This window comes from Cherax quadricarinatus, chromosome 53, assembly GCF_038502225.1.
Source record: "Cherax quadricarinatus isolate ZL_2023a chromosome 53, ASM3850222v1, whole genome shotgun sequence".
In the NCBI taxonomy this organism is placed as follows: domain Eukaryota; kingdom Metazoa; phylum Arthropoda; class Malacostraca; order Decapoda; family Parastacidae; genus Cherax; species Cherax quadricarinatus.
Genome location: NC_091344.1, coordinates 18736956 through 18761045, shown reverse-complemented (window position 1 = coordinate 18761045; position 24090 = coordinate 18736956). Strand labels below are relative to the sequence as shown.

Below are 24090 nucleotides of genomic sequence, written 5' to 3'. Positions count from 1 at the left end.
AGATTATGCAGCTCAATTCTGGTCTCCATATTACAGAATGGACATAAATTCGTTAGAAAACATTCAGCGTAGGATGACTAAATTAATACATAGCATTAGAAATCTTCCCTATGAAGAAAGATTGAAGACTCTTAAGTTACATTCACTTGTTAGACGAAGAATGAGGGGAGACCTGATCGAAGTGTATAAGTGGAAGATAGGTATTAATAAAGGGGATATTAATAAGGTCTTGAGGATATCTCTCCAAGAGAGAACCCGCAGTAATGGATTTAAATTAGATAAGTTTAGATTTAGAAAGGACATAGGAAAGTATTGGTTTGGAAATAGGGTAGTTGATGAGTGGAACAGTCTACCTAGTTGGGTTATTGAGGCTAGGACTTTGGGTAGTTTCAAATTTAGGTTGGATAAGTACATGAGTGGGAGGGGTTGGATTTGAGAGGGACTTGCACATCGGAGCTTGTTTCTTGGGTGGCATTGAAAATTGGGTTGGTCAAATGTTTGTTAGTGGGATGAATTGTAAAGGACCTGCCTAGTATGGGCCAACAGGCCTGCTGCAGTGTTCCTCCTTTCTTATGTTCTTATGTTCTTATATGTTTACTAATTCTGGCAACTCGCGGGCATAACCTACTTCCACTAATGTGCCCCGCCCGTCTGTAACGATGCCTTCATCTGCTGCACTTCTCTTCAGGTTCTAGTATATAAGTGTCCATCCTCCTGCCTCTGCTTCAGATTAATCATGGGTAAGGATTGAACACCCATCAAGGCTAAGGGACTGATTAACTCATCTTCTAGAGTGTCTAGTAAGAAATTTCTGTCCAGAATTAAACAAGTCACAGGTTAACGAAACGTCTTCAAAATAATGATACTGAGGTGTTGTACATGTGGCTTAGTTATCAGCTTGGTATTATACATCAATTATATTATTATACTTGTCTGACACAGCAACACCGGGGAAACAAACTTTTTGCATATTAGGTAGTATCTGTAAACATTATATTGACACTAAAACTATTAACGCACGTTTGGCGTTGAATAACTCTCACAACTTCTCGTGTCTTCCAGGAGCGCTGCTTCATCAAGGCATTGAGATGAAGCCGAGATCCTCCTCAGTCAACCTTAATGCCAAGCAGCAGACACTAAAAATCGACTCCAATCAGATTCCCGGACACCATGAATTTACACGCACTTATTTTACTGGGAAGCCGCGTGCAGAGTCTCGTAAACACGGAACACGCTGAAGTATTCAAGTGAGTTTACAGAAATGTATTTATATTTAAATGAGCTTAATAGTAACTATAAAATAAGTACGGATAAGTATCAAAAGAGTAATAGTTTAAGAGTGAATTTAGAAATGAGTTTAAATAACAGAGGTTATCAGAGATATAGAAGACAATAATGAGAATTTAACAATGATTAAATTGTAAATTTGTGTATTATAATATAAGAGAAATACAGTATTTACTACAATTAATTTAAAAAAATAAGTAAATACAATTAAAAATAAAAATGTAATTATGTAAGGATTAAACGACGCTTCGTAATAATAATAATAATAATAATAATAATAATAATAATAATAATAACCTATTACTGCTAATAATAATTTTGAAATTTTTAATAATAATTTTATAAATATTTTAATATATATATATATATATATATATATATATATATATGTATATATATATATATATATATATATATATATATATATATATATATCTTTCTTTCAACAAACCGGCAGTATCCCACCAAGGCAGGGTGGCCCAAAAAGAAAAACAAAAGTTTCTCTTTTCAAATTTAGTAATTTATACAGGAGAAGGGGTTACTAGCCCCTTGCTCTCGGCATTTTAGTCGCCTCTTACAACACGCATGGCTTACGGAGGAAGAATTCTGTTCCACTTCCCCATGGAGATAAGAGGAAATAAACAAGAACAAGAACTAGAAAGAAAATAGCAGAAAACCCAGAGGGGTGTGTGTGTATATATATGCTTGTACATGTATGTGTAGTGTGACCCAAGTGTAAGTAGAAGTAGCAAAATGTACCTGAAATCTTGCATGTTTATGAGACAGACAAAAGACACCAGCAATCCTACCATTATGTAAAACAATTACAGGCTTTCGTTTTACACTCACTTGGCAGAACGGTAGTACCTCCCTGGGTGGTTGCTGTCTACCAACCTACGATAAACACCCGCCGGAGAACTATAAGCAAAAGAACACCTGAAGCGTCAAATCAGATCCCAAATCAGCAAGAAAATATGTAAATTCTTCTGGTTCACTTACCACTCCCACAACATATAAAACCACAGCACATAAAACATCACTTGCTGATGTTTGAGAGAGCTTTTTTCCCTGGGCTCACTAGATCTACCCATGTGAACCTGGCTGGCGGCGTCCCTGAGACCCGGTGCATCACTCTGCACTCAGAGAAAATAGGATGGAGAGAACACGACCCATGGCAACTTGTTGCTATAGGTGCAGTGAAAATTTTGAGTCATGTGGCTGACAGCAGTGCTGAAACCATATTCAACTCGGTTCTGGGATTGAACAAGTCTGTGAGGTATACTTCACTAACATTACAGATCGAAAAACCCCGATTAAATTGGAATTTGTGTGTGGCTGTGTTTGTGTGTGTGTGTATATATATATATATATATATATATATATATATATATATATATATATATATATATGTTGTTATCACTCTCAGGATCATTAAAACTTCGGACAAGAAGAGAATTAGACGCCGGAGCTGAAACTTCAGTCAGCAATTTTAATCAAAGTTCAATGTTGTAAAAATAAACAGAGTCGAATCTTATTTGAATAGTTTATATTGTTTGTGTTTATTTTTTAAATGATAAATGACTGTGTTTATTTTTCTCGTTTACTCAAAAGAGTTCCTTTGAATGAGGTAAAAACTTAGGGATTATAAGAGTGTTTTATGTTTTAGAGCGAAGTGGATAGAGAAATAAAGGGAAAAAGAAGAACGAAAGGAAGAGCAGGGAAAGAAAGAGAGAGAGAGAGACAGACAGAGAGAGAGAGAGAGACAGACAGACAGACAGACAGACAGAGCGTCAGAGAGAAAAAAATGGCTACTTGCCGATCAGAGGATGTGAGCTGTTCTTCACTCAGAGCTTGTTACCACTATGTTCCCGCATGTTCCAGCGTGATGGGGACTAGTCCTTCACTCAGAGCTTGTTACCACTATGTTCCCGCATGTTCCAGCGTGATGGGGACTAGTCCTTCACTCAGAGCTTGTTACCACTATGTTCCCGCATGTTCCAGCGTGATGGGGACTAGTCCTTCACTCAGAGCTTGTTACCACTATGTTCCCGCATGTTCCAGCGTGATGGGGACTAGTCCTTCACTCAGACGTTGTTTCAACTTTGTTACTGCATGTTCCAAGAGGATGCTATAACCCAAACAGACAGCTTCACTAATATTCTCTTTATTTTGTTTACAGCAGAGGTACATCTCTACTGGTCAGTACCTGACCAACCGGGTTGTGGTTCGTACGTCAGTTTGCGAGTGTTCAGCAGTAACAGCCTGGTTGATCAGACCCTGATCCACCACAAGGCCTGGTCTCAGACCGAGCCGCGGGAGCGTTGACCCCCTAAACCCTCCCCAGATAAACTCCAGGTCTCCAGGTACTCGGCAACACAAGTATATCAGTAACCTGCATTGTTTGTAACCCAAACTTTAGCTGAACCTTATTCTGAATGTATGTATATTCCTCGTCAAGAAACTCAGGACTGTAAATTCAGAACGCTTTTAGGAAGAATCCGATGATGAGGCCTCTTTTGGTTTTTAGTATCTTGACTGGAATAGATATGTGTGAGATTTTTTTTGTAGGTTTCCGGTAAACTTGGAATCTTAAGTTGCATTGAACGTAAAGTACTTGCACAAGGTAACACTAGAGCCGCCATCGCTTCCAGCACTTCAATAAAGGATCTAACCAGGACGAAATCCAAGCACCACGAACCAGTCAACGCCGGGATTTGTGTAGGTGAAACAGCAAGAAACCTCGAGACCCGCCTCAATGAACACATCTATGCATGTAGGAACGATAACCTGAGCAACACCTGCGTACAACACCGAAATTCCACCATTCATCTCAAACTAATTTCCGCTGACGCAAGTGCCTTGAATCAGTACTAATCGCTGTTTCTAATACTGTTAAACAAAACAAAGGCAGCTTCACTATCTCTGAAGTCTTAGCAAGAATCCTTCTGAGAACAGTAAACCCTGCCATCACACAGTCTCTCCTGCTAATACTACACAAGAATATTACAGATGATGAACACTGAAACAGGCCTCCTCTAATCTAGCTTGTGCTGCTGGGTCTGGTTCCGTGCTCCTTCCCTGAGCGGAGGTGGCCAGACTGGGTGGGTCATTGGGCTAATCCGGGGGGGGGTCATTGGGCTAATCAGGGGGGGGGGAACATGGACCTGCTCCACATGGGTCAGTAGACCTGTTGAGTGTTCCTTCTTTCTTATGTTCTTAATCCAACCTTCAATAGAAATATTTATCTAACCTATTTTTATGCTACACATGTAATAGCCATTATATCATTTTACTCAAGTGCAAGTTAATTATTCTACCATATTGTGTTACTACTACTACTACTACTACTACTACTACTACTACTACTACTACTACTACTACTACTATTACTACTACTACTATTACTACTACTACTATTACTACTACTACTATTACTACTACTATTACTACTACTATTACTACTACTATTACTACTACTATTACTACTACTACTACTACTACTATTACTACTACTACTATTACTACTACTACTACTACTACTACTACTACTACTACTACTACTACTACTACTACTACCACCACCACCACCACCACCACCACTAGTATTACACCTCACTCTATGCCTATATATACCCTCTGTGTCCATGTATTGTTTGTAACGGCTTGACAAAGCTCCTGGAGAGTGAAACGTTGCCACAATATAATGTCACATTAGTTGCACTTGTGTCCTTTTAATTTACATATTGTCGGTAATTATGCCAAAATTATCAATTAGATCTTTGCTAGGTTTGTTTTTGACCAGTTACGTTAATGATTTAATTAAATTGTCGGTCTCATTACCGTAATGAATTACATGCATATGTGGGTTTTACGAAAGACAATTAGAACTGGTTCAAATTGTATTTCATGTGCTAGCTACGTATGTATGTATGTGTGTGTGTGTGTGTGTGTGTGTGTGTGTGTGTGTGTGTAACAAACTATTCCTGGTGCAATAGCCACTGTCGTACCTACTCTTTAAACTGAGTACGGAATCTGCGTTCACGACCCCTTCATCCAAATGCATTTTTATTTTCCATTTTTTTTTTGTTTTCTTTTTACCCGGTTCTTTACTTTCAAATATACCTCTTGTACAAGGTCTTCTTCTATCAAATATTCTTCTTGTACTCGGTTCTCTTCTTTCAAATACTCGCTCTGCCTAATTACGTCTTTCAAGGATCTTCTACGTCTTAATAATGTCTTCCTTGGTCCTCCTGACTTAGAGGGCTGCGAGGTCGGAGTAGTGGCAAGAGGGAACAATAAGGAGGGAAATGAGAGAAATGGAAGGAGTAGAGAGGAGCAGGAGAGGAAAATGTAAGAGGAAGGTAATGGAAAAAAAGGGAATGTCGAGAAACATATAAAAAGTTGAATGAAAAGTGAGAGAAGTTGGGAAGGGAACAAGATGAGTTAGAGGAGGGAGAAGAGGAGCCGGAGAGAAAGGAGAGTTAATAAAGGGAGAAGTGGATTTTGAGGGAAAGAAAGGGAGGAGAAGGAAGCTAGGTAGAATAAATAAGGAGTGGACAGTGTGGTGAGGAGGATGGAAAGATGCAGAGGGCGAATATGTGTTTCCTTTCACATCTTGGTTGAACTGGTGTGGTAACACCAGTGTGAGGGCGAGGACTAGATATAACACACAAATAACTCAACTAGACCAATTGGTAACAGTCTAAGTCTGGTTATTTGTGTATTGTTCCAGCCTCGGTAGTGTGTCTTTTTATTCGCTGAACGGAGTGAAATTAGCCGAGTGCTTGGTTAATTGTGTGTGTACTCACCTAGTTGTGGTTGCAGGGGTCGATTCACAGCTCCTGTCCCCGCCTCTTCACTGGCCGCTGATAGGTCACTCTTCCTGCTCCATGAGCTTTATCATACTTCTTCTTGTGTGTGTGTGTGTGATTTAGTGTCCCCGGGGTTAGCCTGATGTTCCTAATTTTCCATCATGTATTTTATTGCCTTCACCTTCACATTGTTATTATTCAATGCTTCTAATTTCTTAACTTCCATTTTCCTCGGCTTTTAGAGAGGCTAAATTCCGTCAAAATACATAAACTTATGGTTTAGAAAGACACGTAAGCAAACACTATAACATATTTATTAGAAAACGTTTCGGTCCTGGGACCTTGATCACTTCTAACATACAGAGGTAGAAAGACATTATATATATAGGCGGAGAGTGAGATGTGACGCACGTGACCTGAGGAATGTCATAAGAACATAAGAATGGAGGAACACTGCAGAAGGCCCACCGGCCCATGCGAGGCAGGTCCTTATCAAAACAACCTCTGCCTATGATGAGGACGGGTAGACGATGAAATCATGTGACTCCTGTGTTGTTGGGTTGGTGCTGCTTAAGTATCATGTATGCCAATGTTTTTGAAATTTTGTAGTTTCCAGTGTTGCGTTCTATAGTGTCGGTGACGGTGATTAGTGAGGCTTCTAGGCACCGTCGGCGTCTGAGGTCTGGTTCGGTGAGAACGAGTTGTGCCTCGTTCCAGTTCATCAAATGCCCCGTGGAGTCTCTGTGGAGGACACAGGCGTACCTTACATCGTCTCTGTTAGAGGCATTTCGATGCTCATTCAGGCGGACTGCAAGATCTCTGCCTGTCTCGCCTACATATTTCTTGGGACAGAACCCACAGGGGATAGTGTAGACGCCTGCTGTAGAAGTTAGAGGTGTGGGGCTGCGTTTAGTAGTGAGGTCTTTGATAGAGGATGTGTTTATGGTGGAAACGTTGATGTTACTCATAGCAAGTGCCCGGCGAGTATTCGTGGCAACATCGCCACATGGGAGTACTATGAACTGTTTAGGGGGCTGTTCCATGGGCGGTTTGTTGAGGATAGCTTGTGCCTTGAGTCTGCAATCTCGGATGAAGAAAGATGGGAACTGAAGACGTGTAAAGGCTTGTGTTATGTAAGTGCATTCTTCTTCTAGAAAACAAGGGCTGAAGATGCGAAGAGCTCTCAAGAAGAAGCCAATGAGGACTCCTCTCTTAGTGCGGGTATCTTGGTGTGAATAAAATCGTCCTTGTTGGTAGGTTTTCTATACACTTTGAAGAGAAGTTTGTCACTGTCGGGAGATCTGCACAGTAGAACGTCGAGGAAAGGAAGTTTGCCATCATTTTCGAGTTCAAGTGTAAACTTTATTGATGGTTCAACTGCATTGATCTTGTTGAGAAGGGCCTGGATATTGAGACGTCTCGGATAGAAAACCAATATATCATCAACGTATCTTAGCCAGGTAACGGTGTTGGGAATGAGGATGCTGAATTTCTCTGTCTCCAACAAGGACGATCTTGTACACTTTTATTCACACCAAGATACCCGCACTAAGAGAGGAGTCCTCATTGGCTTCTTCTTGAGAGCTCTTCGCATCTCCAGCCCTTGTTTTCTAGAAGAAGAATGCACTTACATAACACAAGCCTTTACACGTCTTCAGTTCCCATCTTTCTTCATCCGAGATTGCAGACTCAAGGCACAAGCTATCCTCAACAAACCGCCCATGGAACAGCCCCCTAAACAGTTCATAGTACTCCCATGTGGCGATGTTGCCACGAATACTCGCCGGGCACTTGCTATGAGTAACATCAACGTTTCCACCATAAACACATCCTCTATCAAAGACCTCACTACTAAACGCAGCCCCACACCTCTAACTTCTACAGCAGGCGTCTACACTATCCCCTGTGGGTTCTGTCCCAAGAAATATGTAGGCGAGACAGGCAGAGATCTTGCAGTCCGCCTGAATGAGCATCGAAATGCCTCTAACAGAGACGATGTAAGGTACGCCTGTGTCCTCCACAGAGACTCCACGGGGCATTTGATGAACTGGAACGAGGCACAACTCGTTCTCACCGAACCAGACCTCAGACGCCGACGGTGCCTAGAAGCCTCACTAATCACCGTCACCGACACTATAGAACGCAACACTGGAAACTACAAAATTTCAAAAACATTGGCATACATGATACTTAAGCAGCACCAACCCAACAACACAGGAGTCACATGATTTCATCGTCTACCCGTCCTCATCATAGTCAGAGGTTGTTTTGATAAGGATCTGCCTCGCATGGGCCGGTGGGCCTTCTGCAGTGTTCCTCCATTCTTATGTTCTTATAACATTCCTCAGGTCACGTGCATCACATCTCACTCTCCGCCTATATATATATAATGTCTTTCTACCTCTGTATGTTAGAAGTGATCAAGGTCCCAGGACCGAAACGTTTTCTAATAAATATGTTATAGTGTTTGCTTACGTGTGTTTCTAAACCAACTTGTCGGTATTTATTACCAAGGTTTATACCACAAACTTATAAACACATATTTAACTACAAGCATTTAATAATAATAATAATAATAATAATAATAATAATAATAATAATAATAATAATGGTACTGGGAGATAATCAATTCCTTGGATCCGGAGCCCCTCACGGGCATCATAGAACATTTGAAGGAGAATAAACACCAATAAAGTCTACGGTCTCGACAACCAGGATTTCAGTATCTTTGCCTACTACGTTTTCTTCTTCAACTATGGTAAATGTGGAAAGAATCTGGATGATCAAACTCTGTTCCATTGCATATAAGACATCCAGCCAGACCTCTCCAGTGACATTAGCATTCACATTCACACGAACCAAAGAGTCGTCTCCATAATCTGGTAGTTTCATAAGCAGTTACGCCCGTACACTCATTTTCACACATTTCCAAAAAATAAAATATGTATAACATAAAATCACTTATGTATTACACACAAAATTTTAACTGGCTTTTGTTTCATTCTTCACCGACATGACGATCGTTGCAGATTCTATTTTGTTTAAACTATTTTTCACTATCCTCACTGGACGCACCTCTCATTATCTCATCTATCTGCTGCTGTGATATACAAGAAGTCACAGATACTCTGAGATCTGAGGGTATTTTGTGATCTGTTTATGTCAGAAAACTCTGTGTATGGGCAACATAAAATATCCGTTACGTTACGTGAAGCAGCGATACCGTCGACTGTGAATGAACAATGTTGTTGTTACTTGTAAACCTTCCTAACCTGACTGTTCTGCATGAATGTTCTGTATGTTACTGTCATATTTTGTTTTGTGTGTTATTCTTTTGTTCTTATATGTTCATATGGTGTTGTTTTTATGTTGCTGTAATAAAGTTTGCCTCCAATACTAACTTGTCCATATCACTATTTAACACCCTGAAACTAAAAAAATTCTCTTCTATGTCTTCATTAAAAAAATAATAAAATAATAAAAAAGTATGCGACCACTGTCAGCCTCAGAGTTATCCCTGAGTTACCAGACCCTGCCACCTGGAGGCCAGTGGTTCGTCTTTAAGGTCCACCCTTCCCTCTCTCTACCATCTTGGGGGTTCCCTCAGATCCATGTGTCCGGGAGTCCACCTGTGTCCCCTCAGGTAATATCTCTTTCCCACTTTTCCAAGGTACTGCCCCTCTTTATTTTGCCTTCTCTTTGCTTACCTTCTGGTTCGTGTTTCCAGGTCTCCATCCATGGGACCCCCAGATGTCAGCCCTTCCACACTCCTCACGTCAAGTGCTTTCCCTAGTTCCGTGTCTACAGAAGTTCATCTGTGTCCCCCCCAGGTGAACTTCCTTCCTCACTTCCCCAGGCGCCGCACTTTATATTTCCCTGGTCAGTGGTTCCCTACTTCCCTAAGGTTTTTGGCCCCTTCCCAATGACTTTGCCGGATGAGAACTTCGTCTCGTCTAGCTGGTCTACTGTAGAGACTGTCCAGGTGGGTGGAATTACAGGAGGGGACACACAGAAAACTGCTTCCTGTAATTACACCCACCAAGACAGCCTGGAACAGTAGACCAGCTAGACAAGACGAAGCGCCCAGCCAACTCACCCACCAGGTTGAGGTTACTTATTAAAAATCTCTAACTTGTATTTATATTTCATAATGTGTTTATGCTAATTGCTTTTATTTTAACTTACGTGGCTGTATAAGTGTATGTGTGAACGTTGTACTGTGTGTATATCTCTGTCAATTAGATAATCTATATTTACCCACCAAGAAATCTGCAAGAAAAAGTTATCAGCTTCCTCTTTTGTTGTAAATCGCTCAATTTTTTTATAGACCCGGCACTCAAATGTCCACAAGTAAGCATGTGTGTACAGTCACACAAATATTTATGTACCTTTGCACATGCGCCACACACAGACACACAGACACAGACACACAGACACAGACACACAGACACAGACACACAGACACACACACACAGACACACACACACAGACACACACACACAGACACACACACACACACACACACACACACACACACACACACACACACACACACACACACACACACACACGGAGCGGGAAGAGTGACCGGGTATCGGCCAGTTGAAGAGGCGGTGCCAGGAGCTGTGAATCGACCCCCGCAACCACAACTAGGTGAGTACAAGCGCATACGCAAGTTACAACACACATAATGCTCTCGTCTCACTAGTATGTATACAAACTCAAATGCCACTCACTCATGTGCACCTATTCTCATACACATATATCTACACTGTCTCACACAGTTGTCACAAATAAACTCTGATGTTCAGCCAATGAATGTGAGATAATTAAATTCTTAAGTATAAATTTTAATAGATTTTTGAATAAATGTGATAGAGTATGCTGATATATTGTATATAGTATTTATATAGTATATAGTATTTATATAGGATATAGTATTCATATAGTACATAGTATTTATATCGTATAGTATAGTTTAGTATATGTAGTATATAGAACAGGATATATGAATATCCTTAATTAAAAATATAAAGAAGTAACAACTGAGAGAAATTTATTTTGGATGCAGCAAGAAATGCACATAACAATTATCTTATGGAAAATAAGAAGTAACCAGAAATAATTATTCATTAATTAAAGAAGTCTCACTTTGTAATTGTTTACACATTCATGTGTCTCATCTTCTCTGTACTAAGGAGAAAAAACATTCACAGTAACAAGCAAAAAAACAAAAATCTCGGGGAAGACAATAAAGACAACAATTTTGGAGACTGGACCTCCTGACGAAAAGGATTTCAACGGTCGATCCCACAACCTGGCCACTAGAACCCTCTGTTAATGTCTCTGATACTCTCACTTTATGCGTGTAACTGTAGTTTTCTTGAATTACTGTACAGTTCTTATGTGTAATAGTACTTTCATTTTCTGTTACTGTACCGTTAAGTGTAACGTACTTTTCGTTAGCTTTACTGTACAGTTCTTTTCTTATGCGTATTGTATTCTACTTTTCTTGTGCGTTACTGTACTGTACTTTTCTTGTGCGTTACTGTACTGTACTTTTCTTGTGCGTTACTGTACTGTACTTTTCTTGTGCGTTACTGTACTGTACTTTTCTTGTGCGTTACTGTACTGTACTTTTATTGTGCGTTACTGTACTGTACTTTTCTTGTGCGTTACTGTACTGTACTTTTCTTGTGCGTTACTGTACTGTACTTTTCTTGTGCGTTACTGTACTGTACTTTTCTTGTGCGTTACTGTACTGTACTTTTCTTGTGCGTTACTGTACTGTACTTTTCTTGTGCGTTACTGTACTGTACTGGACTTTTCTTGTGCGTTACTGTACTGTACTTTTCTTGTGCTTTACTGTACTGTACTTTTCTTGTGCGTTACTGTACTGTACTTTTCTTGTGCGTTACTGTACTGTACTTTTCTTGTGCGTTACTGTACTGTACTTTTCTTGTGCGTTACTGTACTGTACTTTTCTTGTGCGTTACTGTACTGTACTTTTCTTGTGCGTTACTGTACTGTACTTTTCTTGTGCGTTACTGTACTTTTCTTGTGCGTTACTGTACTGTACTTTTCTTGTGCGTTACTGTACTGTACTTTTCTTGTGCGTTACTGTACTGTACTTTTCTTGTGCGTTACTGTACTGTACTTTTCTTGTGCGTTACTGTACTGTACTTTTCTTGTGCGTTACTGTACTGTACTTTTCTTGTGCGTTACTGTACTGTACTTTTCTTGTGCGTTACTGTACTGTACTTTTCTTGTGCGTTACTGTACTGTACTTTTCTTGTGCGTTACTGTACTGTACTTTTCTTGTGCGTTACTGTACTGTACTTTTCTTGTGCGTTACTGTACTGTACTTTTCTTGTGCGTTACTGTACTGTACTTTTCTTGTGCGTTACTGTACTGTACTTTTCTTGTGCGTTACTGTACTGTACTTTTCTTGTGCGTTACTGTACTGTACTTTTCTTGTGCGTTACTGTACTGTACTTTTCTTGTGCGTTACTGTACTGTACTTTTCTTGTGCGTTACTGTACTGTACTTTTCTTGTGCGTTACTGTACTGTACTTTTCTTGTGCGTTACTGTACTGTACTTTTCTTGTGCGTTACTGTACTGTACTCCTCTGAAGTGCTGCTATATTGCTAAATTTAGCAGAATACAGTTAATAGCAGATAGATAATGTATCTTTTTTCTCGAATGTTGCTCAAGTGTCTCATTAATCAAGATAGATAGTTACGACATGCTAATTAAACATTTGTTAAACATAAGACAAATAAAAATAAGATAATTTGCAGATAATAAATAAAACTTTAATAAAAATATTATCACTCGAAAATGTCCTCACTTCTGTTCACTGGTTTAGGGATTTCGCAATAGGAGAAGTGCAATACGCAAATACTGTGTGAAGCATCATGGATCTCCCCAAAAAAGCTTCTGTGACCAGGGTGGATGTTGCCTTCTGTACGTTGGTGTCTCTGTCCTTGCTGGTGTTCAATGCATGTTTGTGTCTACCATTATGTGATGTGTAGGACGGCTAGGCTGTCATCGTTGATCATTTCTCATTGTTGAAAAGGCAGATTTCCTGCAAAGTATGAAGTAAAATGATACCATTGTAAATGGAAATTTGATATAATGTAGAGTGAACAGCCTAAATCAATTATATGTTAAAAATTTAAATATGTCAAAATAATTAATTAATTTTCATCACTTACATTAGAGCCTTAGTAAATTACTGAACATCAGTATTTTATGAATAATTTGTTTTACGGTAAAACCCTGTACACGCTTTTGATGACAGAATCTTTTTAATTGTGATGTTGGTATTTTTAATTTTTCTCCTGGATTTAAATGTGATTTGCTGAAAGTACTAAATAAATATTAGCAGGTTTATGATTATGATTCAGATGGTATAAATACTTGCTTATGAAGGGAATACTAGTATTACTTTATTTCTCAACCAGTATATGAATTAGTTATTAGGGAAAGAATGAATGCTTTCTCCCTAGTAGGTTTGACAGTCGTAATGGTATAGAAGTGTGGATGTGGGAGGGCTGGATGCCAAATTATCAGTGGGAGTGGGTGAATGTTGAGAAAGGCTGGGATAGGTGGGGAATAAGAGGGACTGGATAGTGAGAGACGAAAGGGGAAGGTGTGGAGGATATAGGAGGCGGACGCTGAGATGTATTGTGTGACTGGAGAGGAAATGGGAAAAGTATGAAGTGGGTAAAGGAGGGGAGAACAGCGAGATGAGGACTGGGAAGTAGGAAATGTTCCATCTAGGGTGGCTAAGGGAAGGAAGAAAAAATTGTTTGCTTAAATAGGGGTATTGCAGTTCATTTCAATTGCTTTTCTCATCGTTCTGTTTATTTTTCTTTTGCTAGTTCTTCGCTGGGTACCTCTGACCTTTTCATCTTCTTGCCCATTAACTTCTGATTCAGTAACTTCCTCTCTTCGTAATGCTCGTTTCTTTTTTTACAAATAAGAGTATCGTGTCCGGGATGGAGAATTTTGTCAAAACTATTTTTTTCTTAAGCTCTCTCTCGCTGTTGTAGCTCTGAATACTCTGTCCATTTGAATGTAACTCTATGAAAATGTGACATTGCACTTATTTGGTCCTCTGCACTTATAGTTTTAAGACTGTCATCTGCGCCTCTTTTCCCTGTCATATATCATTCGTATCGTAAGTTCAACTCCTCAGTTACATCAAATATTACAACAGCTTTGATCCTGTTCACTTCTTGGTTTATCTCCCTCTTCGTCTCTTACTATGCTGTCATCTGGTGTCCTGTCTCTGTTAACAATTTTAGATCATTCCCCACCGCCTACTCTCTCGGTGTGTATGTGTGTGTGTACTCACCTAATTGTGGTTGCAGGGGTCGAGACTCAGCTCCTGGCCCCGCCTCTTCACTGATCACCACTAGGTCCTCTCTCTCTCTCTGCTTCCTGAGCTTTATCATACCTCTTCTTAAAACTATGTATGGTTCCTGCCTCCACTACTTCACTTGCTAGGCTATTCCACTTCCTGACGACTCTATGACTGAAGAAATACTTCCTAACATCCCTTTGACTCATCTGAGTCTTCTGTGTCCCATCTCTGGAACCTCCTGTCTCTGTCCGCCTTGTCTATTCCACGCAGTATTTTGTATGTCTTTATCATGTCTCCCCTGACCCTCCTGTCCTCCAGTGTTGTCAGACCGATTTCCTTAACCTTAGCTCTGGAACTAGCCTTGTTGCAAACCTTTGCACTTTCTCTAATTTCTTGACGTGTGTACTCACCTATTTGTGGTTGCAGGGGTCGAGTCACAGCTCCCTGGTGTGTGTGTACTCACCTATTTGTACTCACCTATTTGTGGTTGCAGGGGTCGAGTCATAGCTCCTGGCCCCGCCTCTTCACTGATTGCTACTAGGTCCTCTCTCTCCCTGCTCCATGAGCTTTATCATACCTCGCCTTAAAACTATGTATGGTTCCCGCCTCCACTACTTCACTTTCTAGACTATTCCACGACTTGACTACTCTATGACTGAAGAAATACTTCCTAACATCCCTTTGATTCATCTGAGTCTTCAACTTCCAATTGTGACCTCTTGTGTATGTGTCCCATCTCTGGAACATCCTGTCTTTGTCCACCGTGTCTATTCCGCGCAGTATTTTATATGTCGTTATCATGTCTCCCCTGACCCTCCTGGCCTCCAGTGTCGTCAGGCCGATTTCCCTCAACCTTTCTTCGTACGACAATCCCCGTAGCTCTGGGACTAGTCTTGTTGCAAACCTTTGCACTTTCTCTAATTTCTTGACGTGCTTGACTAGGTGTGGATTCCAAACTGGTGCTGCATACTCCAGTATGGGCCTGACGTAAATGGTATACAGTGTCTTGAACGACTCCTTATTGAGGTATCGGAACGCTATCCGTAGGTTTGCCAGGCGCCCGTATGCTGCAGCAGTTATCTGATTTATGTGCGCCTCAGGAGATATGCTCGGTGTTATACTCACCCCCAGATCTTTTTCCTTGAGTGAGGTTTGCAGTCTTTGGCCATCTAAATTATATTGTGTCTGCGGTCTTCTTTGCCCTTCCCCAATCTTCATGACTTTGCATTTGGCAGGGTTAAACTCAAGGAGCCAGTTTCTGGACCAGGCTTGTAGCCTGTCCAGGTCTCTTTGTAGTCCTGCCTGATCCTCATCCGATTTGATTCTTCTCATTAACTTCACATCATCTGCAAACAAGGACACTTCTGAGTCTATCCCTTCCGTTATGTCGTTCACATATACCAAGAACAGCACAGGTCCTAGGACTGACCCCTGTGGAACCCCGCTTGTCACAAGCGCCCACTCTGACACCTCGTCACGTACCATGACTCGTTGTTGCCTCCCTGTCAGGTATTCTCTGATCCATTGCAGTGCCTTTCCTGTTATGTGTGCCTGATCTTCTAGCTTTTTCAGTAACCTCTTGTGAGGAACTGTGTCGAAGGCCTTTTTGCAGTCCAAAAAAATGCAGTCGATCCATCCCTCTCTCTCTTGTCTTACTTCTGTCACCTTGTCATAAAACTCTAGTAGGTTTGTGACACAGGATTTTCCTTCCCTGAAACCATGCTGGTTGTCAATTATACACTTGTTTCTTTCCAGGTGCTCCACCACTCTCCTCCTGATTATCTTCTCCATGACCTTGCATACTATACACGTTAGTGATACAGGTCTGTAGTTTAGTGCCTCATGTCTGTCTCCCTTTTTAAAAATTGGGACTACATTTGCCATCTTCCATACCTCAGGGAGTTGCCCAGTTTCAAATGATGTGTTGAAGATCTTTGTTAATGGCACACACAATATCTCTGCTCCCTCTTTAAGGACCCACGGAGAGATGTTGTCTGGTCCCACCGCCTTTGAGGTGTCAAGTTCGCATAGCAGCTTCTTCACTTCCTCCTTGGTTATATGTACCTCATCCAGCACTTGCTGGTGTACCCCCCTGTTCTGATTTCCTGGAGTCCTACTGGTTTCCACTGTAAATACTTCTTTAAATCTCGTGTTGAGCTCCTGACATACCTCTCGGTCGTTTCTTGTGAATTCCCCATCACCCTTCCTCAGTCTGATTACCTGGTCCTTGACTGTTGTTTTCCTCCTGATGTGGCTGTACAACAGCTTCGGGTCAGTCTTGACTTTCGATGCTATGTCATTTTCATATTGTCGCTGAGCCTCCCTTCTTATCTGTGCATATTCATTTCTGGCTCTTCGGCTAATCTCTTTATTTTCCTGAGTTCTCTGTCTTCTGTACCTTTTCCATTCTCTAGTACACCTAGTTTTTGCCTCCCTACACCTTTGGGTGAACCAAGGACTCGTTCTGTTCTTCCCATTATTTCTGTTTCCCTTGGGAACAAACCTCTCCTCTGCCTCCTTGCATTTTGTTGCCACATAGTCCATCATTTCTTGTACTGGTTTTCCTGTCAGTTCCCTCTCCCACTGAATGTTTTGAAGGAAGTTCCTCATGCCTGAGTAGTTTCCCCTTTTGTAGTTTGGTTTTTCCCACCCTATTCCTGCTACTCTCTCCACTTGGAGCTCAACTATGTAGTCGAAGCACAGAACCACATGATCACTAGCTCCCAGGGGCCTTTCATACAAGATATCCTCGATGTCTGAACTACTCAAGGTGAATACAAGGTCCAGTCTTGCTGGTTCATCTTCTCCTCTCTCTCTGGTAGTGTCTCTAACATGTTGATGCATGAGGTTTTCCAGTACTACATCCATCATCTTGGCTCTCCATGTTTCGGAACCCCCATGGGGCTCCAGGTTTTCCCAGTCAATCTCCTTGTGATTGAAATCACCCATAACTAGTAACTTTGCTCCCCCCACATGTGCTCTCCTGGCCACCTCGGCTAGTGTGTCGACCATGGCTCTGTTGCTCTCATCGTATTCTTCTCTTGGTCTCCTGCAGTTCTGTGGTGGGTTGTACATTACTGCAATTATCACCTTATGTCCCTCAGACTGGATTGTTCCTACTAAGTAGTCCCTTTCACCCGTGCCATCCATTCCTTCCATTTTCTCAAAACCCCACTGGCTTTTAATGAGCAGTGCAACTCCTCCTCCCCCTCTCCTCCCTCTGTCTTTCCTGAGGATTTGATATCCGGGTGGAAAGATTGAATCTGTTATTATTCTGGTGAGTTTTGTTTCTGTGAGTGCTATTATGTCTGGGGATGTCTCCTTGATTCTTTCATGCCACTCCTCATACTTATTTGTTATTCCATCTGCATTTGTATACCATACCTTCAACTTCTTTTCTAAGACTGTGGTCTGGGAGGTGTATTGGGGTTGGGGAATTGGGAGACCTGATAAGGAACTATGGGTGGTTGCTGTGGGGGTGGAGTTTGTAATGTAGTGGGTGGGGGCATTGGATATGACATGGGTGTTTTGGTTTAGAGTGTTTGGCTGCACTGGGGTTGACCTGGTTGGGAGGCTTCTATAGGAAGCTGTGAGGGAGGTTGTATTTGATCTTCTTCCTGTGTCTGGGATCTCCTGTCTGTCTTCTCCATCCCCTCTCTTTCCTCCTTTCGCCTTTGTATCATCTCTCTCAGTTTCCGCCTTTCGTCTTGTGTTCTGTCGCGGTCGAGATACACCTTCCTGTATTCCGGCATGTCCCTTAATCGTGCTTTCTCCCACAGTATCCTGTTCCGAGTCGATTCTGCCTTGAAGGTCACTTTCACTGGCCGGGTTCTTTTTTTTACAAACCCCCCTATTCTCCGAAAATTTTCCAGCTGGGTCATGTCGTCTTCTCCGATTACTTTCATGATGCTTTCAATTGCTTTTTTTTCCCCTTGTTTTCTTGCTTCATATGTTTCCCCTTCAACTTCCTGTAGCCCATACACAAAGACTGACCTCACCCTTTCATTCTCCCACTGCATATCCCTGTGTATCCCCTCATTCAATTTGATTTCCTCCATTGCAGCTTTCCTTTCTTCAGTTTCACTAGCTACTGTACATGGGCTCAGTGGCCTGTCATTTTCCCTTCTCGGCTTTCCCTGGGCTCTGTTGTGGTCTTTTAGGGCCTCCACATATAGCTTAGCTCTTTCATTTACTACAGTCTCCACTGATAGAGCTTCTACATGCAGTTTTGCTCCTTCTGTCCCTACAGTCCCCTTATTTGTGGCTGAGGTAGCGGTCTCTGTTGTCAATCCCAAAATGTTATTTAGTTCTTTAGTCTGTTTCAGATTTTCCAGTTCCTCTTCTAAACTCTGTATCCTGGCCTCTGCTGCTTTGACTTTCACCTCCCACTTCCTGCTTTCCATGTCTATCCTCTCTTCCATTCTCATGCTAAGTTCTTCTAGTTTCTTTTCCCATTCTTGTTCCCTTTTTGTGAGCTCTGCTGCCCAATCTTCCTTTGCAGTTCCCTCCTCCTGTCCCTTGGGTTTTCTTGTTGCTCTCTGGCAACCCATTTTTTTTTATCCTGATTGCCTCAGAGTGGGAAACCTATGTAATTCTGTATGTTAGGTTAGTATTGTATATGTCAGAGTGTGGGGGGGAGGTAGAGGAGGAACTGTGGCTATATGGGAGAGTAGTGGGGAGGGGGAGTGGGAAGGAGAGTGAATCAAGTGGTAAGTGGGTGAGTGGGAGAGGGAGAGGTGGGGAGGGGGAGGGTGAAAGAGGGAGGGGAGGGATCAGGTGAAGGAGTGAGATGTCGGTGGGGGAGGGGGGGAGTGTATGTGTGAGTCTGGCAATATGTGTGTGTGTGTGTGTGTGTGTGTGTGTGTGTTGTGTGTGTGTATGTGTGTGTGTTGCGTGTGTGTGTTTGTGGGGGGGTGTGGGGGGGTGTGTGGGTGAGTGTGTGGGGTGGGTGTGTGGATGGGTGTGTGGGTGGGTGTGTGGGTGGGTGTGTGGGTGGGTGTGTGGGTGGGTGTGTGGGTGGGTGTGTGGGTGGGTGTGTGTATATGTGTGTGTATGTGTGTGTGTATGTGTGTGTGTGTGTGTGTGTGTGTGTGTGTGTGTGTGTGCGTGTGGGTGTGTGTGGGTGTGTGGGGGTGTGTGTGGGGGGGTGTGGGGGGGGTGTGGGTGGGTGGGTGTGTGGGTGGGTGGGTGGGTGTGGGTGGGTGTGTGGGTGTGTGTGGGTGGGTGTGTGGGTGTGTGTGGGTGGGTGGGTGTGTGTGGGGGGGTGTGGGGGTGTGTGTGGGTGGGTGGGTGGTGTGGGTGTGTGGGGTGTGTGGGTGTGTGGGTGTGTGTGGGTGTGTGTGGGTGTGTGGGTGTGTGGGGTGTGTGGGTGTGTGCGTGCGCACACTAGGCTACGCTACTCTTTTGAAGATTATAAAAGAAAAATTTTCCCAATCAATTCCTTATTAATATGCACTAATATATACTATATAATATTAATTGCGTACACTTGTGTTTGTGTGTGTGTGTGTTTACTAGCTTGTTCTTTGAAAAAGAGGGGGGGGGGTTACGTTAACACTATTTGTTATTGTTGTTGGTTCACCGGTACTCTCCCGGCCCAGATCTCCGCACACTACGCTACTTTACTTTTTGAAGATTATAGGATTATTTTTTCTCACTCAATTCCTTATTAATATATACTGTTTATTATAACAATAATTACGGGTGCACACGTGTGTTTGTATGTGCGTACTTGTTTACTAGCTTGTCCCTCAGAAAAACAGGGGGGGGGTTCACTAGGCTACACAACTTCTGGAGTTTACCTGGCGATATTTAGATAATTTACTAACCACTATCTATCTCCTGGTACTGAAATAGGGAGAGAGAGATGGTATAGCATACAACCAGCAGGGCGAGACACTGAGACTTTAGACACTAACCAAAATTAACCACAAATAGGCAAGTGATGTCGTCTGCACAACAATGGAGGTTCCTGCTGGTCGGCTGATATCAACTCCTTCAATTTGTAACTCCTTCAGGAACTTTATCATACATTCAAGTTTTTATTTTCTTTTTCTTTTAAGACTTGGTATTCCCTCTTTTTTCTTTAGTACAGTATTATGGTCATAACAAGTCTGATGATGTTAGCTACCTTCACAACACCAACAGCTGGGGATTGACTAATTTTTTCTTACTTTCAGTATTTACTTAATCACTCTTTTATGACCTTATCACTACACTGCTGCTATAATCAACCAACATATGTATTTGTTAATATTTCAGATCACACCGTTAACCCAATTAACTGTTTGGATATTTTGTGTCAACACTGCGGCCAGTAGCCTGATCAGCTCCCTCACTCAAATTTCATTCAAATTTAAATTGTAAAATTCTTGATCCTATCACATTATTCGCACTCTTGGAAGCTATTACACTCTTGTAGGTATGTTCACTGATTCACTCACGTACGATGACCGCTAATAATATCTTGGGACAGCCACTAAAACGCTAAACCCTGGGAGCACTATTTAGCGATACTGCTTCACGTGTGTGGTGTGTGTGTGTGTGTGTGTGTGTGTGTGTGTGTGTGTGTGTGTGTGTGTGTGTGTGAGAGAGAGAGAGAGAGAGAGTATCGGTGTGTTACATTAAGTTCGTAGAAGAGAGCACAATAGTTCTGGACAGATGGTGGTCCATGAAGCAACATAATCACTGATAAAGGCATCCTCGTCAGGCTTTGGTAGTCCAGCTCCGTGAGGAGGGATCATTCGCCATGAAAACGTACCAACTCTATTTATCGTTCCGAAAATATGTATATAAAAAAGGAAAAATGCAAGGAAAGTAAATTCCTCTTTGTTGTCTGACGACACAAGAGAAGGACGCGACCAAATTGAATCGTTTCGTTGGTGTAGTGTGTGTTGCTTTTATCATTACTGTATATAAATTACTGACTTCTCATATATGTCTTCTGGCTAGGCATATGCATTAAATCACAGTTGAAAGAGGATGTCCTTTTTTTTCTCACAAATCTTCAGACGGATTTGTTGGCAACCGCGATCACTTGCAGGTTTATGGGTGGACCCTCGGACGGGCCAATCACTGCCTGGCTCGTGCCTTCTGATTGGCTGAAAAGCTGCCAACGACGTCATTTATGGTGTAGTTTCTCCGGTGATCAATAGATGGCGTGAGTCGCATGCATGCCCATGCTGGCAAAGCCCCTCATTCACGGCTGTGGCACTTTTTTTTTTTTTGTCTCGTGGTGTTGGACTATCGTGTTTTTTCTTCTTTTCAAAAGGTTTCAGAGGTCACAAAATCCCCGGATATAAAAGAAGGGAAAGTGAATTGCCGCTAGGAGGATGAAAGCAAGAGGTTGTGGAATATTTGGCTCCGGGTTCAGTCAATAACTGCTAAAGGACTCCAGAACCCATTTTCTGGAGCTGAAGAGCTGAAGAGAGCATGGTTGTCGAAATTCGGTAAATAGTATATAAGAATTACAAAGCTTATAAGATTCAGTGTAAACATTCTTCGTTACGTACACTGTAAGAAATGATTCATTGTAATATAAATACTAGTAAATCCTCCTAATTTACAGTTTGAGTACAGGAGCTGGAAGATTTTGGGGAGGGAAAGGTGCAGAGGAATGGAATAAAAATATCGCCACAAAGGAAGAGGGGACATAAATACAGAATAATGCGAGCCTTTACTGACTAGGTTTTTCCAAACACAGTGGGCGTGATCAAATCAAAGTGGATCAACCTGGGGGAGAGATAGGATGATGCTATGTATAGGGAGCATATCTGATGTGAAGAGTCAGGTGAGATATGTTAAGCTATGTCTTGGGTAGACTTAAAGTAGGTTGGACGAAATTGGCTAAGAAGGGTTGGATTTGAGAAGAACCTACCTAGTATGGGCCATTAAACCTGCTGGAGTGATCTTCTATACTATGACCTCTTACCATATGGGACAGCGACAAGAAGTTTCCCGGCAAGAAGATAAGCTTCGTTGTAGAACAGTTGGTGCTGGATAAAACTGTTATATATGAAAAAGATTCTAAGATCCTATATCTCTGTCTTCCTCCTTGGCTATGAGTCATGTAAATAACCAAAAACGGCACAATACCGTGACTGGAACGATACACAAATAACCCGCACATAGAAGAGAGACGCTTACGACGACGTTCAGGTCCGACTTGGACCATTTACAAAGTCACACTGTGTGACATTGTAAATGGTCCAAGTCGGACCGATACGTCGTCGTAAGCTCCTCTCTTCTATGTGCGGGTTATTTGTGTGAGTCATGTATTCTTGTAAGGTGTTTAACACTTGAAATTGATGAAATTTCACTGTGTATACTGTAGACATACTATGGCCCATGTGAAGCTTCAACAAAGTAAAGATACTGAGATGTTGCGATGACTCCAGCATTCGCAACTCATGGAGTATCCTCTACTTTGAGTTTTATGCTTTGGGGTACAGAGGGCTGGGGTTATGGGATATGATGAATACCTTCTATGGATCGCGCAGCTACCAAGACTAGTTTACTCTGTTGTTCTGTTGATCCGAGGAGATAAAGCCGGCTATAGTGAAGTCTGGCTCTACTGTTAGAGAACTCTTTTTTTTTTTTAAACAGTGATCGGCAGGAGATTTTCCTGTTTTTGGTTTCATTTCATTTTCTTTTTTACTATTGTTTTGTTGATAATTTAGCCTGTGTTAAAATCTAGCTTTCATATATATTTTTTTTTTTCCGATTTTAAAGAACACCTGTTGATTGAGGAGAAAGAAGTCGTGAATAAATAATATTTAAAGCAGGAGTGCTGGTTTTCACCTGGTTTTTCACGTTCCCTTTTTTTCGCCCCCAAAATACAAAGTGACCATTAAACATTGACCAAAGTGCGACCTGACAAAGAGAAATATCAGTAAGAGTCAATAATTCCTCCAGTCACTGGTTGGTCGAATTGCTATCATTTTTTCCTGACATCTTTTATAGAACGAAAGGGAAATATTCGGTACTCCCAATCGGAAACTGAGTGCAGGTGAGCAAGAAAACTCAATATGTCATTAGTGGGCGAGGAAAAACTTCCAACTGCATCCGAGAAATACAGTTATTGTTCGCTTTCATGTAATTATTGAGCATGTGACATTTAACAGAGAATTCGCTATTCGATACGGTTTCTTGTTCAGTACGGGAATTAATTTGAAATTAATAGTTAATTTAGTAATTAGTTTACGAATTATTTAATTTCTTTTGTAATTAGTTCATTCAACAAATGATTTATTAAATTACTTGCACTTATCTCCGTATTCTTTTTCACATTTATTATCGCTACTGTCAATCTCTTTTACATTAATTTTTTTTAAATGACATCAACGTAAATTGTAATTTTCATTGTTACAATGGCCCTTCATCATGAGCCACACTATCATTGCTATATTCAATAGTCTTATAATCTGAAAACTCATTAACAGTATGATTTCATTTTAATAAATTTCAATTAACTTCCACCTATGTGTCGACGCTGGCTGACACCGACATCCATCACAGTGTCGGGCGACCGGGAGGAGCTGCTGCCCACAGGGAGGAGTACAAGATCAGCAAGTACAGGGACATAAGCCAACAGTATCAATTTGTCCCAGTGGGATCAGAGA

The 24090-nt window shown here is 41.5% G+C and overlaps 1 protein-coding gene across 1 annotated transcript in view; it reads left to right on the top strand.

The window, feature by feature from the left end:
* Positions 1–1155: 1155 nt before the first annotated feature.
* The window catches only part of ND-15 (NADH dehydrogenase (ubiquinone) 15 kDa subunit), a 52888-nt gene continuing 29953 nt past the window's right edge, over positions 1156–24090 (top strand). Inside the window, exons 1-2 of the mRNA XM_053781459.2 lie at positions 1156–1247; positions 9826–9977. Of these exons, the coding sequence (XP_053637434.2) occupies positions 1171–1247; positions 9826–9977 (229 nt within the window). The 5' untranslated portion in view covers positions 1156–1170. The remainder of the gene's footprint in view (positions 1248–9825; positions 9978–24090) is intronic.